The 21,649-nt window shown below is 36.2% G+C and overlaps 1 protein-coding gene across 1 annotated transcript in view; it reads left to right on the forward strand.

Annotated features, from left to right (window-relative positions):
• Cntnap2 (contactin associated protein 2) overlaps positions 1 to 21,649 on the forward strand; it is a 2,247,664-nt gene that overhangs the window by 655,347 nt on the left and 1,570,668 nt on the right. The window contains 1 exon segment of the mRNA NM_001427648.1: positions 2,864 to 3,057. Coding sequence (NP_001414577.1) covers positions 2,864 to 3,057 — 194 coding nt within the window.

The following is a 21,649-nucleotide window of genomic DNA, read 5'->3' on the forward strand; positions in this document are numbered from 1 at the left end:
ATAGACACTATAATAGTAGAAAATAATAACCCTGAAGCTACATATTTTATCTTTTTAGTGATATAAACAGATAGATAATCAATTCTCTCAGCTTTTAAAATAATTTTTGTTATGTTACTTTTATTTTTAAAGGCTGCCTTTGGTCAGTGTAGAAAGACCATATTAATACCTGTCTCTTTCCCTCAGTCAGTACCTGCTACCATGGCCTTTCATCTTGTATTGTTTCTCATGAAAATCTTCTGCCCTCTAAGGATGTTGCAGATTTTATCTTTAACATTCTTTCACAGTGGTAATGTAGTGAATTCGTATGTGTTTGTGTTCGTTTTGCTTGAAATCAATGAACTCTCAGTTGTCAGAAACTTCACTCTTTCACATGTACATTGACCTAACTGGATACTGGATTGTAATCCCTTGAGCATTTTTTTTCCACCTCTGAACTTCAGTTAGCTAGGTCGATATGAACACGTAATCATAATATCTGCTGAAGCAATCAAACTATAAGAAGTCCTTATTGTATCACAATTTAAAGGATCTCAGTCCATCCTTGTTCTTTGAGGTCTCTAATGGCTCATCATGGTTAGATCTTATCATGAAGCTATGTATTCACATATTGGTAACTGGGTGGCAAAGAAGAGAAAGGAAGTATTGTCTTAGTATCCTCCTCAAGGATATGCCACCTAGGACCAATATGTCTCCCACTTACTCCTACCTTATTGTATCAATCAGGACCACTACTGACACAAACAGAGCATAGGCTTCAAACACAAGTTTGAAGTTCTTTGGAGAACCTCTAGCATCCATAGTGTAGGTGTGTCAAATAGTTAATTAAGACAGAGCAATAATGTCTAATCTCAGTATAATTTTAAGTCCTGGAGTTTTCATTATATTCTCTCAATGTTGTTTCTTTCTTCCACTAATTTTTTCTGCTTGCTTCCTTAGTAGTTATGTGTTTTCTTTAAAACAGTGTGACTGATTCTTTATAAATGACTTAAAGTTTTAGTCTGACAGGTTTCATTATATCTGTTATCATTATATCTGTTATTTTGAGATCCATTCCTGCGTAGTGATTTCACTCTGACGGTGACTCCTATTTTCCCACTACTCCAAAAACCTAGTGTTTTTAGTTTGTAGTGGATATTTTGAGAGATTTATGTCAAACTTTTGAATTCTTATGCTTTGATCTAGAGTTGATATCTGTTTGAGCAAGGAGTTTATCTATTAGATTGACGGGTATATAGTGACTATTCCTTGTTTCATCATCATCAACATCATCATCATCATCATCATCATCATCATCCTCACCACCACCACCACCACTATCACCACCACCACTATCACCATCACACAACCACCCTCATTGCCCTCATTATCATCATCACTGAACTATTCCATCCATTCTTTTAATGGTTGGTCTTTCTTGGATTGGTATTAGATAATTAGTATTGATCTGCAAGAACTGTGAGTCTGACTTGTTCCTTAAGTTTGTCCTCCTTGTTCAATAACTGAGTGTTCATCTCATAACTCCTCTTATCTAATCTATAGACTCTTCCCCTAAAAACATATATTTAATGTACCATCCAGACATCCTAAATGCTCATAGCAAACTTTCAATGATATTTTTCTACAAAGTCACTGCTTTTAAGAGGCTCTGTCCTGCAGTACCCAACTTCCTCAGTAACTTTGAACTCCACCCTGCCTCTCCCCCAGGGACACTTTTCTACTCTCTTTGAACCTTCTTCTCATGCCATGACCTGGGAAGAATCAAGCCCAAATATAGAAACTATCATGCTTCAACTCACTTATTCATCCTCTCATGTAGGTTAGAATCTCAGTTTCAAAACAGTTATCATGTATTTTCTTTTTCAGTTGCTTAGAATGCCTTCCTCCCATCACTCAAAGCAATATATTCCAAGTAAAAATGTATTCCACTGTTAAAATCATACTATACCTCTGGCCATCCTTAGAGAATAAACTAGATTACCAATCCTTAAATCCTTTATTTTTAAAATGATGAATATATTTTGATAGGCTTAGTATTAGATATTTTTTTAAATTTTTTCCCTTTAATTACTCTCCTTAATTTCTCTAAATACTGGTCTTTGCCATAGTTTCTGTTATTTATTTGTGAGCAGTTACAGATATGACTAGAATTTGAATCTTTTTAATCTCTGTTAACACTATTTGACTTTTTAAAATTCTCTTTCCTTAATATTTTCTGGTCAATATCATATTTTGCCAATGATATTTAATTTTGTCTAGTGCCTCAAATTATTTTATAAACATTGGTTATCAAGTAATACTATCCCTTACTAATCTAGAGTGGCTCATTTCCAACATAATTCATCTCTCATAAGCCCAAAAGTTTAATACAAAATTTAGATACAGGGTATCAACAAGCTTTGACTCTGAACTTCTTAAAGCAAAATATATTTGAAAGCTGTACATAATTGAATATGTTTTGCTTATAATTTACTGAAAGATAAAACCTCACATGAGGGGAAGAAAAAGCATAGCTGCATCTTTTTTCCTTATGGTTTTAACAGAAGAGTTCATGGTAAATTGATCAACCCTCAGTCAATTAGACTTTGACATGTACTAATAAGATCTAATTGAGGAATTATGAAGACATTTGCTCAAGAGAAAATAAGCACATAATTACACCATAAAGAGGTTAAAGAATCAATGTTACCCAGCTGGAAGAATATTAGTTGAAGTCCCAATGGCATCTATAAAGGACACTTCATAATACATCTGTGAAATACAGCACTGACAAGGCCAATTAAGATATGTAGAATAATCTATTTTTAATTGTAAGAGTTCAGTTTTAAACATTCATTTTCCCCTTTGCCTCTGCCCACTCCAGGTGCTGGTGGATGGTCTCCATCAGACAGTGACCACTATCAATGGCTTCAGGTTGACTTTGGCAATCGGAAGCAGATTAGTGCCATTGCAACCCAAGGAAGGTACAGCAGTTCTGACTGGGTGACGCAATATCGAATGCTCTACAGTGATACAGGGAGAAACTGGAAACCCTATCATCAAGATGGCAATATCTGGGTGAGTCAATATTGGAAATGCAAACATGCATGACTGAATGGAAAATATGTGAAACTGGAGGTGAACTCACATGGCCTATTCACAGCTGCAAATATGTAATTATGAAAACTCTTTGAAGGCTACTAATTAACCAAGTCATTAATTAATTCACTTTTGCATATTGAGGTACATTTTCTTAGACTGAAATATACATCTAGGGCTAGCCCAGTGGGTCTCTGCCTTAAGAAACAATTGAAATCACTCGAAGAAGTATTACTAAACAAAAATGCCATTCACACCTAGAACAACAAAACCAAGATCATGTTCATAGAAAATCCAAATGTATTTTAACCATCATTAGAGTGCATCTACATGCACTTTTTATTATCCTATGGTGAAATACTGGAGGAAAAATATCTCTTCAGTGGGTAGCAGGTAAGAACATGATTGAGTCAAGATATGTTTAAACAGTAACATTGTTCAAGATAATTAGACTCATCTGGTGATAAATATGAATAACAAGAATGATTACTTGTGAAAGAACCCTGTGAAAACAACCCATGTGGAGAAGGAAGTCTGGATGTGCACTGAGTTCTCTGCCTTCACTGATGGTGTTGAGGCACATGCTTCTGTGATCTTCTACCCTTCTTTTATTGCTTTATCTCCTTCCTTTCATGTTTCTCATTAAAATTAGCATAGCGATGAATGATGAGTAATGAGTGATGATTTCCAGAAGATTCTGTATTAGCTAATCATGAAACTGTAAAATTACCAACAAGTGTAAGGTGTAATATAAATATTGTGAGATACATTTAAGTGTTATAGTTAGCATTCCACATAATGAGTCTAATAACCCATGACAGAAATACCAAGAGTGGTGACAAATGAAAATTCATTCACTTCCAACAGTCCTTGAGGATTTTACAGCTATAACTTAAACATTAAGCAATGAAATTTTAACTTTTATAATATCAACAAAACATATGTAGGCTTAACCTTAGCAGTGATGATAACTAAATATTAGATTTTATTATAATCTATTATTACTTAATAACACGTAAGATTGACTTTAAAGAAAGTTTAGACAAAGTTTACTGGTCTTTTGGTTGACAGAAATTTACAAAATGAAATTATCAGGTAGTCAGAAGATTTCATGTTTTGAGCTTACATTTTTTAACCTTTCCTATAATGATTGATACCTGAGGAGACTGGAAGGCAAGGTATAAATTCTATCTGTCCTATTCTATTGAATATATATATATTTACATAAATATAAAATGTGAGTGGGTATTTTCTCTATTATTGTTATGGGAACAGTTTATACAATGAATAAAATATTGTTTAAAGACCACGTAAATATTTTGAGTGGTTTAACTATCATTGGTACTGTATTTAAGAACCAGAAAAGAGAGTAAAGTTCAAAAAAAATGCAAAACTAAAAAACCATTCCCTAGACTCAATAGTGTAAGCATTAACTCAAATCAAGTGCTGTTACCTTCACTGGGTTGGATTCATATAACATCAGCCTCCTCAACATCAGTGTTGAGCCCAACAGGTTCCAAGATGTAGTCCAATTGTCACACAGAAGGACATGCTTAATTGTGGTGATCCAAAATCCAGCAATAATAGACAGGAATGTGAGACCGATTCACTGAGGAGGGGAGGGAGGACAGGACTAGTAGTGAGGTAGGGGGAAAGAGTGATTTAGGCAAGTGATCTTATGTGAAATTGTTTAAAATATGGATATTAAAAAACAATAGCTATCAAATATTTATCAATGAAACAAAAGAAACAACAAATTGTATAAGTGAGAAATATGAACAGTTCATGCATTTTTAAGGTCAAGAATATTTGAATGAAAGTGGAGCTTGAAGAGATTCCTAAAATGGCCTGTCCAAATATTTGAAATGCAAGAATGTGAGCTTCTAAATGTACCTAACTAGCCAAGTCTTCCAATCCTCTCTGATAACATTTAAATAACAGAGTCCTGTGTTCTGACAAGGACATTTCCTTCTATGTAGTAACCCTTTATAATGTAAATGACAACATTCAGATACATAAATACTAATCCCTATCATTGAGTTTACACAGTTTCACAATTCAAATTTGGAAAATTTTCTGCATTTTTTCAAGGTTTCCTATATATAGTGTATTTAACAAATTACCAAAAAGTCCATTCACTATTACATGAAATACGAATTCCACAAGTAAAATTTTATATCTTATAAGATTTATGTCCCATATTTACTGATATAATGTGGACACAGTATTTTGTCCTTGTAGAATTTTTTTTAAGCACAAGAAAATGTGGACACATTCCTAATCATTTTTAAAAAGAGTTTTGACCTCTTTTGGTAATAGTCAGCAGGTGTCAGGCAAAATTAATTAACACTACTGTATGTACTTTGGGATTCCTGCTGTGGAGAAATTTATTATCAAATTTAAATTACAAAGATTTTCAACAAGAATATGTGAACATATACTGCCATTATCTAACATATCAAATTGAATATTAATTAATTAGATACTTAAAACACTCATAATTTTAGCAGAAAAAGTCACACTTGTAGTCACAAAGGTTTATTGTTTCAACAAAATTAGAAGTACCAAAAACATCTGGAACACAGACAGATACTTGTGGGAAATTTTTGCTTTTAGGAGTGTCAAATCAAAATTTTTGATTTTCGGAGTGTCAAATCAATGGCTGTATTCTCTAATTGATTCTAACACTTAGATAACGAAAGTATCAAAACTACTTTGTTTGTTGAGGCTGTAACGTGTTGATTAGTAAGGGAAACTTGAGCTGTGGTGTCAAATACCTTGACTTATTCATTGCTTTTATATTCTGGAAGATTCAACACTCCTCTGGGACTGAAATTCCTAATCTGGAAATGATAGAATCAACCGGATGTTAAGTTGTAATTATTTAAGTGAATAAATTCAGTGAGCTATAATGGTTTAGAAACACACTTTACTCAGCCTAGTAACAATTTATGCATCATGTCTGCAGTGATGAGCTCCTCAAATATTTCTGTACTTTCTGTCCTCTGCACATTCAATTTACCTTGCTATATTTTCATGCATGACTTAAAATAACCACAATATTGCCAATAAAGAAAACATGACTTAACACAGGAGGTAGACTATAAGTCAATTTCTGATATGGTTTCCAAATAAACACTAGGAAGAGTATGCCTCAATATATCAGTGGCCGGCACACTGTAGGCCTGGCCAGGGACTTAGGGATCAGAGCCCTTACTCTGAGCCAAAACCCAGTGTAGTGCTTGTAACAGATTATTTGTTATCATAATGATGGCTTTGCATGCAATGAGCCATGTAAGGGGACAGCATTTAAAAATGAGTGGGTGATTCTGTCCTATCTTTTCAACCATTTGTCATAGCAGTTGCACTAATTTTCCAAATCATTTAAAAATCTGTTCTTATTAGAAATGCACAACATGTATGCCTCTGTTCCACACTTAGTGTGCTTAGAATAGTTTTTGGGTTTTTTTTTTTCCTATAATACAAAGGATGAAATCCTTCTCTTGGGTAGACCTTGTGTTCTCATCAATAACAGTTTCCTAATGCAGTTTTCTTCACGGGTAGCTGAGGATTCTCCTGCTCGTTTATACATTCAAATATGTTGCCACTCTCACTCTCAGGTATTTGAGGGGAAGACCAGACAGGCATATTTGAAATAATTGTATCATTTGCTGAGCAAAAAAACAAAAACAAAAACAAAAAAACCCACAAAAAACAAAAGCAAAAAACAAAAACAAAGAAAAAAACAAAACAAATAAGAACTATCTCATTAGTTATTTTTATAATCATCTTTAACATAAGTAAGTAAAAATCTTAAATAATTATGTAGGATAAAATAGACTCCAAGATTAATTCAAAACCATTTTTGAGTCTGGTGAAAAAGATTTTCCTATTTACACCTCTCTTTGACTGGTTGATACTTTTAAATTCCATAAATTTTAACAAGCCTAGTGGATATTCAGATCATTTGATATACACTAAAATGCTTCTAGGCTAGATTTGATCACTCTTCTGTATTATATTTGTATTGTAAACATCTTTTCACATGCCTGTGATTTCTTCTTACTTCAAATAACCCTACTCAATATCTTTTCATTATAGCACCTTTCTAACAAATATGGCTACACATCAATATTTTTTCCAAAATTTAGAATATAGAAGTAATGTAATAAATTTGAATATGATTTGGCATGCATTGTTCAACAAGGAAATGCTCTTCAGTGGCAGTCAAATAAATATGGTATTATTCTTTATAATCTACTGAAATTTTTATCTATAGGGTAAATATTATATACAGAATTATCATTATAAACTTTAAAGTACATGTTCTACTTGAGATGTTCTGAAGTAAAGACCCCAGGGCTGGAGAGATAGCTCAGACTTAAGAATGTATTTGGATCTTCCAGAGTACCTGAGTTCTTGTCATTAGATTAAGACTAGATTTGGAATTCAAATGACTAAAAATGCTTAAAAAATAGATGGATACCTACAAAGGTTTTTAATGAAATAACAATTTCTTCACTTGAGATACTAAAAATGGCAACCTTATGGAAGTTAAATGAATAATACTTTAATATGCCTAGATGAAATAGCATACATAACAGTAGACCTTGTTTCTTATAAACAGAAGACTTGGAAGAAACAGGCCAGAGAAAGTGTTTGGTTCAGTCAGACTACCCTGGCTGTACAGGTATTGTCTGTTATATAGGTTCATAAATTTGCAATTTGGTATTGTTTTCAATCTGAGCATTAATTTTCTTACTTGTAAAATGGGATTACCCAAGTAAAATGGGTTTACCGAAGTAGTATTTATCTTAATCAACTTAAAATCTAAAGGGTTCAAATCAATTATCTACATATAGATCTTAGAACAATGTGACCCATACTAGCTATCTAGTTGCTGTGAATTTTCTAACTTTAAGATCTTCAAAGTCATTGAAGTCACCTAGTATATGACCTTGGATGTCGCCTTGAAAGTTGAAAATAAACTGTGTGGATTTGGATTTACAATGGCATTCTTTTATATGCTTGTTGGCATGTGTATTATATTAGAGTTTTGCTTGTCAGCCTGAAGTGAATAATAATTCAAACTGTAGCTGGAAAATAGTTTAGAATGCCACTCAAATCATAGTATTATGAATTTCTACCTTGGGTTCTACACAGTCTAGATAGCGTATTTAGGTTTTGGCTTTTTATTAGATGTAAAGGGAAATATAACTAGGTTGTTTCTGTGATGTTTACTTTAATCAATTCATCATTGTTAGCTTTGGAACTCCAAGGAAGCTGATAAACCATTTCTGTCCAAAGTATCCATGCATGTCTTCTTGGGCTAATTTGAGAGAGAGAGAGAGAGAGAGAGAGAGAGAGAGAGAGAGAGAGAGAGAGAGAGAGAGAGAGAGACAGAGACAGAGACAGAGACAGACAGAGAGAGACAGAGAGAGACAGAGAGAGACAGAGAGAGACAGAGAGAGAGATACAGAGAGAGAGACTAACACAAAGATAACACAAACTAGGGTGATTCTATTGGTGTTTGTTTGGTTTTGAGACAGGGTCTTCTTATATAGATCATGCTGGCCACCCTCACAAGCACTGGTGTTACAAATTTGAGGTATGTGGGCTAAGCTAACATAAGGATTGGGGAAAGGGGGTTCCCTCCTTTTTTTCTATCTACTTTCACTCAGTTGTGAAGAATATGAATATGTTCATATATGAGGAAAATGAAATAATATACACAATAGTTATAAGTATAGAGGGGAACTTGTGAATGTGCTTTTCAAACATGACCTAGGCACTACCAGTGCCCAACACCTGTGTCTCTGTTAGAAATACAAAATCTGAAAGATCTACAGGAAAAACTTAGACTCTAGAGTTTGACAGGCAAAACATACTGCTTAAAGGAAATCTACATCACTTTTAGTATTTTAGGGACTCCTATGAGAAAGAAGGATTAGAATCAGCCTCCATGTTTCCAAACCACAGGGTGGAATTAAGACTAAAACTCACAGTGCACTCTGTAGGTCTTCGTGTGGTGTTCTTGATCACTCCAGCTTTCTCATCCCCACCTCAGTCTTCCACAAGACTCCCTGAGCTTTGCCTATTGTTTTTCTGTGGGTCTCTGCATCTGTCTCCATCAGCTGCTGGATGAAGCCCTTCTGAAGACCATTATGCTATGTCTCTGTCTGCAAGTCTAGCAGGGTATCATTAGTAGTGTCAGGTATTGGCTCTTGCCCATGGGATGGGTCTTAGGTTGGGTTAGTAATTGGTGGGCCATTCCCTCATTCTTTACTGTGTCTTTATCCTTGCACTTCTTGTAGGTAGGACAAGAAGTCTGGGTAGAAGGTTTTGTGGGTGGGTTGGTGTTCCCATCCCTCCAGTGGAAGTTCTGCCTAACTATAGGAGGTGGCCTCTTCAGGATCCATATCCCCTGATGCTAAGAGTCATACTTAGCGTCACCTCCAAATATACCGGGGCATGTCCCCTGTGCCAGAGATGCACCCCCAACGTCCCCACTCCTGACATCTTATCTCCTTTCTGTTTTATTCTTCCATGAAGTTCCTTCCCTCTACAGCAGATGTATACCTTTGGAGTGAGATTCAAGCTTCCTCCCTTGAGTCCTTCTTATTACTTAACTTCTTTGTGTTTGTGCATGGTAGCATAGTTATCCTGTACCCTATTGCTATTATCCACTTATAAGTGAGTACACACCATGTATGCCTTTCTGGGTCTGGGTTACCTCACTTGGGATGATATTTTCTAGTTTCATCCATCTGCTTGCAAATTTCATTATGTCTTCCTTGTTAATCACTGAGTAGTATTCCAGTCTGTAAATGTACCAAATTTTCTTCATCCATTTTCCATTTTTCTGTTGAGGGACAACTAGTATGTTTCCCGTTTCTGGCTATTTATAAATAGTGTTCCTATAACCTGGGTCCATGGATTCTCAAAGAAACTGAACCGTCAAACCAGAGACCATACACAGAACAGACCTAGGCACTTTCCACATATGTAGCAGATTTGCAGCTTGATCTTCATGTGAGTTCCCTAACTATTGGATTAGGACTATCTCTCACTCTGTTGTGGGCATTTATATCCCTTTCCCATAGCTAAGTTGCCTTGTCTGACTTCAGTGTGGGAAGATGCTCTTAGTCCTGCTGTGACTTGATGTACTAAGGGGAATGGGTACCCATGGGTGCCCCCTCTTTTCTGAGAAGAGTGGATTAGTGCCTCCCCTCTGGGGATGGAGTATAAGAGTGAGACTTAGAGAGGAAAGGTAGGGCTGCAATCAGCCTATAAAGTGTCTAAATAAATAAATTATTGTAGGAACTGAAAGAGATCATGATGCAATTTGCAAACCTATTTATCTTGCAGAGAGAATGAGTATCAACTCATGATTGGTAGGCTCTTACTGAGCAGTAGCACCTTTCAAGAGCTGAAGATATACAAAATGAACATGATTACAATGTTCAAGGGCTGAAAATAAGTCCGAATTCTGTGGTAAAGCTATACACATGCAGCTCGACTACATCCTAAAAGATACAGGCTTCCAGCATTGCTTCGGCCACACAAGGATTCTCCTTCAGATTGGCTGAGGGTTAGGGCTGAGTGAGGTCTTCTGAGATGATAATCATTGTTTCCTAAGCAAATAAAAAGTTGTCATGCAGAGAGGAGTAGATTGAAGACTTCCTAAGCAGAGAACCCTCTATTGAAGTAGGTACCTATGGGGCCTGACGCTTTCTAACAGCCACATTCTTTATAACTTCTTACAAATAAATATAATCTTCATTTCTTCACAAAATATGAACTCATCCTTTCAGCTGATATAGGTGAAATTACTGCAAGATCCATGAAATGGGACTTTCTAGTTGCACTAAAAACTCCGATGAGCACATAATATTCTTCTGGATTTTCTTATGAGAGGATGCTTTGCTGAAGCAGACACATGAAAGGATGTTTTGTTGAGAACAGATACATGTTGTTTTTTGGAAGTTGTATGGTGAAAAGCATGTGAGTTTTGCTGAAGCAGACTCTTAAGAGGATGTGTGATGTTTGGAAAGAGTATAAGTATAGCCAGCAGACAGTGGACGATGCTCTTGCATTGGACTGTTCTGCTCTCCTTGCTCATCTTTGACATAACTTTCTAGAGTGAAATACACCAAAGAACTTCTTTGGTATCCTTGCTGCTTCTGTGGACTTGCACAGATAGGCAGAGTCTTGCAGGCTCTTCTGGATCAAACTGCTACTACTGATTCATGTTTGGTGTTTAGCTAGTAGCTGTACTACCAAAAACAAAGATTGGAATCATCCAAAGAAATATTTCTAAACAAATCCACAACACCCATTTCCTATTAAGTTTTCTTTTCTGATATATCTGGTGGATGGCAGACTAGAAATTTAAAAAAATCTTAATTAAGGTCGGTTTAGAAATATCTAAACCTATAGATCTAGCTTTATTTTTAAGGGACTGTGGTCGGTGGGTACTTTCTTCTAGGTCATGGGTATGTGCCAGGTATGGAAACGTTCAAGACTCACTGAGAGCACATAGTAGCTATTTCAAGCCTTACAACTGAATTGATATTTCTCTATCTGCAAAAAAGTGAGGCAAGACTGATGTGACTCACATCTGACCTTCAAATCCAGATACACTGATCTTTTCATATTGTATGGTACCAAATGACTATTTTAGCTCTGTAAGGAGACCTCAGTGTAAATAACCACTTGCCTTTTTTTGATTAATGAAAACTCTATAGAAAAAAAAAAACACACAGTAGATAGGATCTAGAGTTCTTCTGCAGACATCCAAAATTTGCATTTATTACTGTGTGCATTTGATTATGTTCAGCAACTTTCTATGGATTTAGTTAACTTAGCTCAAAAAGTACATAACGCTATCTGAGTAAATGAAACAATGAGGACTTGATGTTCCTCAATAGAATGGAAGAGAAGGTTTGTGGTTGATATGAGGGAGACAGTAGACAGAAGTACCTGGAATCATGCCATGTGGAGAGGGAAGCGATGGGGGATGGGAGAGTCTGAAGCCAAGAGGCCAGGAGAGTGGGAAGAGTGGTGGCCAAGAGGCAACAGGATAAATGTAGACAAAATAGCTGGGCTATATATGGGTCAAAGAAGTTGTGGGAAAAGAAAGCCCAGTCCAGTCTCTGGGCTGGAGAGTTTTATCTAGGAGTTGGGCTACACAGTCAGGAGGACTCTGAAACAGGTAGGCTGACTGCCAGGAGGGCCCTAAAACAGGTAGACTGGCTGACTACGTCTGTTTTGGTGTGTTGATAGGGAGCTCAGATGTTTATCCTGAGCTCGAGCTACCTCAATGCCGAGGGCTTTTAATAATTAATTCTTCAAAATAAGTTGAGAGAAAATGCCACAGAAATGTAATTCCCTCTTATCTCCCTATTTTCCTCTCCTCTAATTGTTTGCCAGTTTGTTGCTGCTGTTATTGGTGTGGCTTGAAAGTGTATAAGATACACAAGAAAATAATAAGTAGGCTTCTCCTTGAGATTAATATAGTCAGAGTTCAGGGACAATAAAAATTATGACATTGCTTTAAACAAAGCCAAGGCTACCATATACAGCTTACAGGTAGCTTGTGTTCTAGTCACTGTGGTGGTAACTGTTTTCACTGTGAAGGTGTGGTTTCTCGGCATGGAACTCATAGATATAAATTTGCCAAACAATGAACTTTGTCTATTTTGGCTCTGAAAAAGAATTAATAGACTATTGAAACATTTGGCTAAATGCAAAATTGGATTGCTGGAGTTAAACTAACTTAATTATTGGTTGTAGTGACATGATCATTGGGGCCAGAAGCTGGCTAGTTGATTGGATGCCTGAATGGCTCATTTCTTTACCATAATGGGCTTTTTAGTTACCTGGAGCAAAGAGGCATAGACATCTTGTTTTCCAACTGATAGAATATTTACGATAAATACCTGTACTGATCTCATAAACTTTGCTGACATATTTCAATGAGTCTGCCAGTAGGCTCATTGCAATCTTACTTAAGTGGTTTATAATTGCATTAGGATTCAGCTTTAGTGACATCAATGAAAACCCTCCCCTATGCTTTAGCAAAACAGTGCCCAATACTACAGGTGCAACAATTAGCAAGCACTAATAACAACCACCCAACGTTTACTGGGGACTTACATGCTTCGTGTACTTTATCTTATTTAATCTTCAATGCAAGAAAGCAAATGGAGACGTCATTTGTTATATAGCCCAACCATAGACTTATGGACAAAGTTAGAGGTGGGTGCTTTCCCAGTTGGAAACGGTGCATTAACAGTGCACCTGGGTGATGGTGGCTGAAACATCAACTATGATTATTGTAGAATTCATTTCATCACATGTATGCCTATTGAAGAAAACAACCCTACATACACACTGAAATCACAGAAAGGCTTAGATTTGAAGCCTGATCTCTTTAGCTCACTAGTCAGGGTCCTGAATTCTGTGGTCCTTGTCATTCTCCCTCTCAGTCCAAGTCAAACTTGGCAAGGGCTCATTATGAAGTTTTATCCTTACTCTGGGAACAAAGACAAAGCCTAAGGTTTTAGTAGTTTGTTTTGTTGTTGTTTCTATGTTGATCTTTGAAACTGAGTTCCACTGCAGAATCCAGACCAGCCTTGAACTTGCATTCCATGGTAGTTTGTGTTAGGATTACTAGCATGTACTACCATGTACAGCAACAATTTAAGAATTATGAAATAAACCATGTGTGATAGCATATACCCTTGATTCCAGCCCTTAGGAAGCAGAGGTCACCAGATCTCTGTGAGCTCCTGACCAGCCCAATTTACATTGCAAAGTCTAATCCAGCCCACACAGTAGGACTCTGCATCAAAAAATTAAATTAAATAAAACAAGACAACCCCATAGGGTAGAACCAAGCCAAACAAAACACAGCACAAGGAATTGTCAAGTACACTTGTAGAAATCTGCTTTAATTATATTTATTTCCATTAGCTATATAGAAATGTACATTTTTTTACACAATGCTAGGACACTGTGCTATTTCGATACATACCTACAGGGTACAATTAAGTTAAACATATCTGTTCTATTTTAATTATAATGAACCACATATATAAAATGGGAATATGTTTATGAGAGATTGAGTAGAAGTTAAAGAAAGTTGAATTTTCAAAGTAAAGATTACAGAAACTATTTTTCTATGTATAAACATCCTGTGTTTCATGTGGCCCATGTTTACACTGTGCATATCTTAACTTTTTTAAAATTTTTATTGAAAATGGAACTTTTTTCTCACATAATATATCCTGTTATGGGTTGCCCTTCCTTAACATTTAAAAAATGCTGCCATAAGGTGTGCTATATTATAAGCATGTAAATGAATAAAACATACATTTTTGAAGTGATAACACTCATACTTTCCCAGAAAGAGCTAGAAACTTCTGTTTGAAACCCCCTATGATAAAGACTCTACAGAAGTGCCAATGTTTATGTCTGTTGAATACTTTTGGCTACTTTCTTGTATCTGCATGTCTGCATAGATGAAAATCGATGGGGTATTATGTATTCCTAGTAAGCAACCTCATAATTTGGTATGTATGAGAAAAAATGTACCTAGGTCAAAAAGAAAGACTAGGTCAGTGGTGCTTGGCCCTGGTATGTATAACAACATAAAAGGAATTGTCAAAGTCCTTTGGAGGCTGGCAGATCCCACTCCAATTAAATAGTAGTCTCTAGGATGAAACTCAGCTAGTATTATTTCAAACAATTTGCCCAGGAGTTCTGACATACAGCTTGGACTGAAGACCCTAGAGGACATCGATGCAAGTCTGTCACCTTCACAGAATAGCTCGGAATGACATGGCATGACACTATAGCCTAGCAAACAGAATGGCTGGCTGTGGCCACCCTTGTTTCCAGTCCTGGAGTCTAAAATCTTGCCTTATCCTTTTTAAATATTAACAAGAGAAAGAGATTGGTGAGCATATTCTGCCTGCTGGACCTTCCTTGCAGAATCACTCATACTCCTTGCAACTTACTAATCATTGTTCCAGATTTTAATTTGAAAACTATGACTCATGAATTTCACTATGATCCCAGTACTAAGCAACCAAAATACATAAGATTTTATCTTACCATTCTACCTTAAAAACACGAATTACTCACTTAACACTTTGCTGTCCTTGTCACACATTGGATGACTTATACAAGAGGATCTCTTATAGTACTGGAGATCAGAAGTTTGAGATCAAGAACTCGCTGTTGAGGGTTAGAGAGATAATTCAGCAGTTAAGAGCACTTGCTACTCTTCCAGAGGACATGACTTGTGTTCCTAGTACCCATCACTTGGCTCAGAAGCACCTAGATCTCCAGTCATAGAGGATCTAATACTCTCTTCTGGCCTTCACAGGCACCTGCCTGTACATGGAACACATTCATACTGACACACAAACACATACACACATAAAGAAACACACACGAGGACGAAAATAGTGGGGTTTTGGAAAATAAGATCAGGCCACAGTTAGTTTCTTCTAATTTTAGGAAGGAGCAATCGATTTCAGGTTTGTCCCCTTGAACGGAAGACAGCGTTCTCTACTACTGCTTGGCATCACTTTCCCATGTGTGTGTGATTTTTCTTCATTTGCCATTCCTTTGATAAAGATTATAGTCCTATTGTCTTGGTATTAGGGCATCATTTTACCCCAGTACAGTTTCATATAGCTATATGTCTGAAATTCCCATTTCTATATGTATCACAATGCTGAGTTTATTGGTTGGGGAACATAAGAATTTGAGAGGTTTGTTTGTTTATTTATTTATTTATTTATTTATTTATTTATTTTATTTATCCATCCATCAACTATGCTTTAAAAAAAGAATTTGAGAGGAGACAGAGTTCAACCCACACATACCTAACGGTTAATATCATTGCAACTAAACAAATTACTAAAGACTGAAACTATTTATATTCAGTGGTCTGCTAAGAGTATGGCATGTAGTTGAAAGACAAATTTGGTCAAATTAGAGTAAATGCAACAGTGCACGAGGGTTCATGCCCATAATCCCAACAGTTGGAAACCGGAAACTAGATGGTCACTGTGAACTCAAGGCTTGCTTGAACTAGCTATGGAGACTGTTCAAAATTCAAACGACAAAACAAAAAGAGCCACAAGCAGTCAAAATAAAATGAATCAGGTCTACATTACAAAATAAAAATGACCCTTTCCAAGGAGTGTTTATATCAACCCACATTAGCTCAAGAAATATCCAGAATCAAACCTTGAAATATTTATTAATGATTACTTATATGTAATTATCTGTGTTCATTGATTTATTATAAAGCTTAAAAGAAACATTTCAGAATTATTCTTTTATGGGAAACAGATGATATATATGATATCAATATGTATGTATTGCACACACACAAACACACACACACACACACACACAGGTGGATAATCTATACATCAACCATGACATGTAAAAATTTGGCTTCAGAAAATGTTCAAGTTGCAATCTTCATTGAGCATTTTCCTGCACAATAGCACAATTTGACACTATCTACATCATTTGAATGCTAATGACACATTAATTTATATTAAGAACTCAATCCTCAAGAGCATTCATTCTAGACGTTTTTAGGTGTGCCTATCATCAAAGAATTTTCCCAAAGCTTTGGCCATTCAAATTGTATATTTGATCACTAATTCCAAATGCATTATTATAGTACCTATTATATATGGCAGGTTTCCTTAGTGAGCCCTTGCAGTTTACTCAGAGAAAGTTAAGAGATATATTCTTTCTATTTCAGATAGAAAAACTGGGTTGCCACTAGCGAAGTCATTGTTCATGATATGCAGTTAGCAAGCAGAATTATTCATTCCATGCACAGTGCTTGTCCTGTTTGTGTGTTTGTCAGCTTTGCTACAGTATACAAATTGGAAAATAGAGTTGTATATGATAGCCTAGAGCAATAGAAAGAGACTGTGAATTTATCATAAGGTTACTTAGGCTGTTTACATTCAGCCTGGCATAGCAAGTGCTTGATATCAAAATAAAAAAAATGTATGTATAAAAGAAATTCCCTGTCTCTTTGCAAAGATTTTGGGCTGGTGATATATGTGGCCATATACAATGGATTTTGGCATGACTTATTTAAAAAGGTCAGAGTAAGATTGAATGTCTGTAATATGACAGCTTTATTCTTGCAATAGTTATAAAAAATTTTACTTCATCTTTACTTAAAAAAGGAGTTATGTCTGGGGTGTTTATTTTAAACTTTAAATCCAAAGGGCAAGAAACCATTATTCAGAGATATTTTATGTTAGGGAGTCAGGAAATGGACAGTAAAACACAATGTACATGCATGTCTATCACGTACATAATCAATTTTGTAGTTATGATTAATCTAGTTCAGTGATGTATGAAATAGAACATATTTCAGACAACAAACCATATTTCTCCATCGATTTGGTTAATGTGACTCTAGGCTAAGCATTTTTCTTTTCATTTAGTTTTTAGGCAAATAATGTGTTTTACTATGGCATTTCGTATGTGTGTTATTATATGTTCTAAGTTTTCCTCATTCCAAACTGTCTTCCCTACCTCCTTTGCTCTGACTGGTTTAATTTCTCTCCCCAGATAGAAATTCTCTCCCCATTTCTACTTTCAAACCACATGCATTCTATAACCTCTCCCAAACCATCCTTCCTAAAGCTGCTTCTTTCTTCTCTTAATCTCCTCTTTAATTTTATCTTCATGTACACATAAACACACACATATATAAACATGTATGCATATATGTACATGTTCACATGTGAACAATGTGTATGCATATACACATAAATGCATGTGTAAGTGCATATATAAATGTACAAATGCACAAGTATATACGCATGTATAAATTCATACATGACTTTAAGATCTACTGGATTGAGTCAGCTCTGCTTTTGTGTACCTGTGACCACAGTTAACAATTTAGGATTAGGCATACTATGTGGGAGCTCATTCTTGGAACAGAAACCAGATCCTCCCTCTCACAGTAGCCATAGAATGTCTGTAGTTCTTCATCTATGGATTTCACCTGACCACACTTACATGTCAAGTCATATTGTAATTATGCAAGCCTTGTCCAGGTAATGATATTGCTAAGAGTTCATGGGTTCATTTTTTTTTCATCATGTCTAGGGGACACTATCTAGCAAGAGGGATCACGAACCACTGAATCATATAAGCTTTCTGTCTCATATTCCAAGACTTACCTTGGGTCTTAGGAATAGTTGGAGTTTGGTCCTGTCTCTTATTCTCTGCATTTTGAGTGGTTATAGGACTCTTTCAAAGCTCTATGAACAGAGCATTTTATTTTTATGTATACTCATGTGTAAAATCTTGTGAAGTCATTTCCATGCTGCTGGATTTTGTTTCAGAAACCCTTGTCTATGCTGCGATCTTGGAGTGTTTGCCAGTTTTCCTCTGACAAATCCAAATTTTCCATGTTACAATGGGTTCTTTAGTAATTTGGAATGAATGTTCGCTAAAATCAAACATGGCTGTCCCTGGTGGAAAATCCTACTCACTGGGTACTAATCTAGTTAATACTTTAAATAGTTTGTACTCCATTAACATTTTCTTGCTGTCTTTGCTTTCTCGATGATATAAAACATAACACGTAACCACAGTATCTGATTATGTGTGAGTCCTCCAAAGCTACATGTGGTCTCATTAAGTGTTCAGTTTCATCAGCAAAGATAGGGCACTGAATTTTCTATCAGTATCTATACAACTATTTACTTTTGTTCTTGTTTGTGGAAGTCCAGTTAAGTATTTAGTAATGAATTTGGATATGCAACTTTCACTCAAATGTACCATGAAAATATATTTTTATTTGTCTCTATGGACATGATGAGGGAAGACAGAAAGTCAGGAAAAGAGAGAGGGCAAAAAAGAACAGACAGGGAAGACAGAGCCAAAGCACATATCATAGAGCAAAGTTGCAGTATCAGAATAAAGAATAAAGGCATCATATGTATACCTTAATTAACCCTTGCAATTTCTCTGTGAGTTTGAAACTATTTCAAATGATTGAATAAACACATTTGAAAATTTTAAATTCAGCATTATAACTTAATGTTACTGGACTATTTTTCGCACAAGTTATTTTTTCTATCCAAGGGGCTTATGAGGGAACACAAATAAACATATTAATCTGAGCACAATCATTGAAATCTATATTAGTATTTTAATTTGGGCATGGTCTGTTATCTAGAAGATAGGTGTTGTCCTAAGGAAATTAAAGATCTGATATGATAAGATAGAGGGAAAACAAATCAATAACAGAAACATAGCTGCTAAGGAATGTGAGTACCCATGAGGAATGAGGGGGCATTCGACTAGTGTGGGCTGTTGGTAGGAAAGACATGTTTAATCTACCTCTCTGTCTCTGTCTTTGTGTCTCTTTCTCTGTGTCTCTGTGACTCTGTGTCTCTCTGTGTCTCTGTGTCTCTGTGTCTGTGTCTGTCTCTCTGTCTCTCTCTGTCTCTGTCTCTCTGTCTCTCTGTCTCTTTGTCTCTCTCTGTCTCTGTCTCTGTCTCTGTCTCTCTCTGTCTCTGTCTCTCTGTCTCTGTCTCTCTGTCTCTGTGTCTCTGTCTCTCTCTCTCTCTCTCTCTCTCTCTCTCTCACACACACACACACACACACACACACACACACACACAATTTCAAGAACAACCAATCATCTACAGATAACATGTATACTGTTCCCTAAAGTTTCTCCCCAGGACCTTGGTAGCAGGAAAATAGCTGTTTTCTCGATATTTTCCTCTTTTTTGAGTAATATTTTTGGAAATTTTTAAAATATTTTGATATATAAATACATTTGAGTCTCCTGTCAACTCATGCATTACATATGCAATGTTGCCACAAAACACACGGTTGCTCTACTGAACTATGTGGCTGCAAATTTGACTCAGTATGTAAATACTGGCCAAACAATAGTAAGGACCTGGAACAACTGGATCTCTAGAGCTCATATTAAAAAACAAAAAACAAAAAAACATATAGCAGCACCTATCTGTAACCTCAGCTCCTGCAAGGAAGTGGCATAAAAACCTCAGTCTAGGAAAATCCATAAACTCCAGGTTCAGTGATACATGGTCTCAAAAAACAAAGTGCTGAGTAAGGGAGGAGAGCACTTCACCTTGACCCCTGTTCTCTACATATGTAGAAATGTGTATGAACACAACAACACCCAAAGTAAAACAAACAAATCACTACTTGACACTCAAAGTATGTTTGATCCACAAATTTTGTAGACTTGAGGAAGAAGTCACTGATTCCTCAAAGTCAGACATAGAGATAAACTCAACAGACATGATAAACTCAACAGTCCACAAGTCCCCAGGGAAAGGAAATGATGGTTATAAGAGAGGCTGGGTGCATTCTGGGGTTTCAAACAAGCCTTTGGAATGTCAGAAGAATGTAGACCATGAGGAACTTGGGGACATGCCCTTTGAAATGGTAGCTGCTCTCTTGTAGGTTTAACCCTCTGACCCCACAGGAATTTGCAATTAGTAGGGCCTGATGGCAAAGAGCATACCCAAGATAGTCAGTCTGGAGGGGCAGGGCCAATGGCCCACTTTAATATCTTTAAAATCCCTGTGTTGACCTCCAGGTCTGAGACTCATCTCATCTCATTGATAGGAGCTGGTTGATTTTTACCTCCTAATAAATACTGTTAATCCCATGATCATTTCTCTGTGTGCCTGATGCTTTTCCATTTTCCAAGTTTGTAATCCTCCTGATCCTAATGGTTACTTTCTACCCTTTCTGCTTTTCAGTTTTCAGCCTTTCTCAGATGTCTAGTTTTTTGTTTGTTCCATGGAAGTGACCTTGTCTGATATCGAAGATGACAACTTCTTCCCCAAACTCTACTATCATCCCTAGGAGAAGGAGCTTAGTGTCCAGATTGAAGAAAATGTCACCAGTAGGTCATTTTCTAGAGAATTTTACAAGGTTTGTATCACCAGTAAATCAAGTCTGAAGAGTTTATGGAGGGGCTCTCTTTCTACAGTGTTCCTTTGAGGAGACCTAGGCATTTAATAGGCATTTCAGGTTCTCTATGCTTGTGTGCTCTGTACTGTCTTACAAGTAATGTGCTGTAATCAGAGAGAATCAGATATCCTCAAAGAGGCTTCCACTGAAATGTTGTCTATGTTCCCTTTCAAGTCTGACAGTCTTTTTATCCTAGAGTGAATTGTCTCACAAAGCTTGCCTACCCTGAGTTTTACATCATCTCCTGAAAGGCAATCATCCTTACAATAAATAACATGGTATGATTTTTTTCATTTCCTTTAGGATAATGTAAACTGACCTGCTATTTCTATTATATGTGTTTACACTATGATTTAGAGTCGTGTTGGGTATGTCAGCATAAATGTTTTCTGTTTCTCCCGTCATACATTCAGAACACCGGGAAATACTCAGAATAGGGTAGTGTTAAATAACCATAAAGCTCTGATTGTGAACTCTAGAAACTGCATTTGCATACCCCAAAGCTTCCTAAGGCCAAAGTGTTGAGAGTGGATGT

This window comes from Rattus norvegicus, chromosome 4 (genome assembly GCF_021556685.1).
Source record: "Rattus norvegicus strain SHRSP/BbbUtx chromosome 4, alternate assembly SHRSP_T2T, whole genome shotgun sequence".
NCBI lineage: Eukaryota > Metazoa > Chordata > Mammalia > Rodentia > Muridae > Rattus > Rattus norvegicus.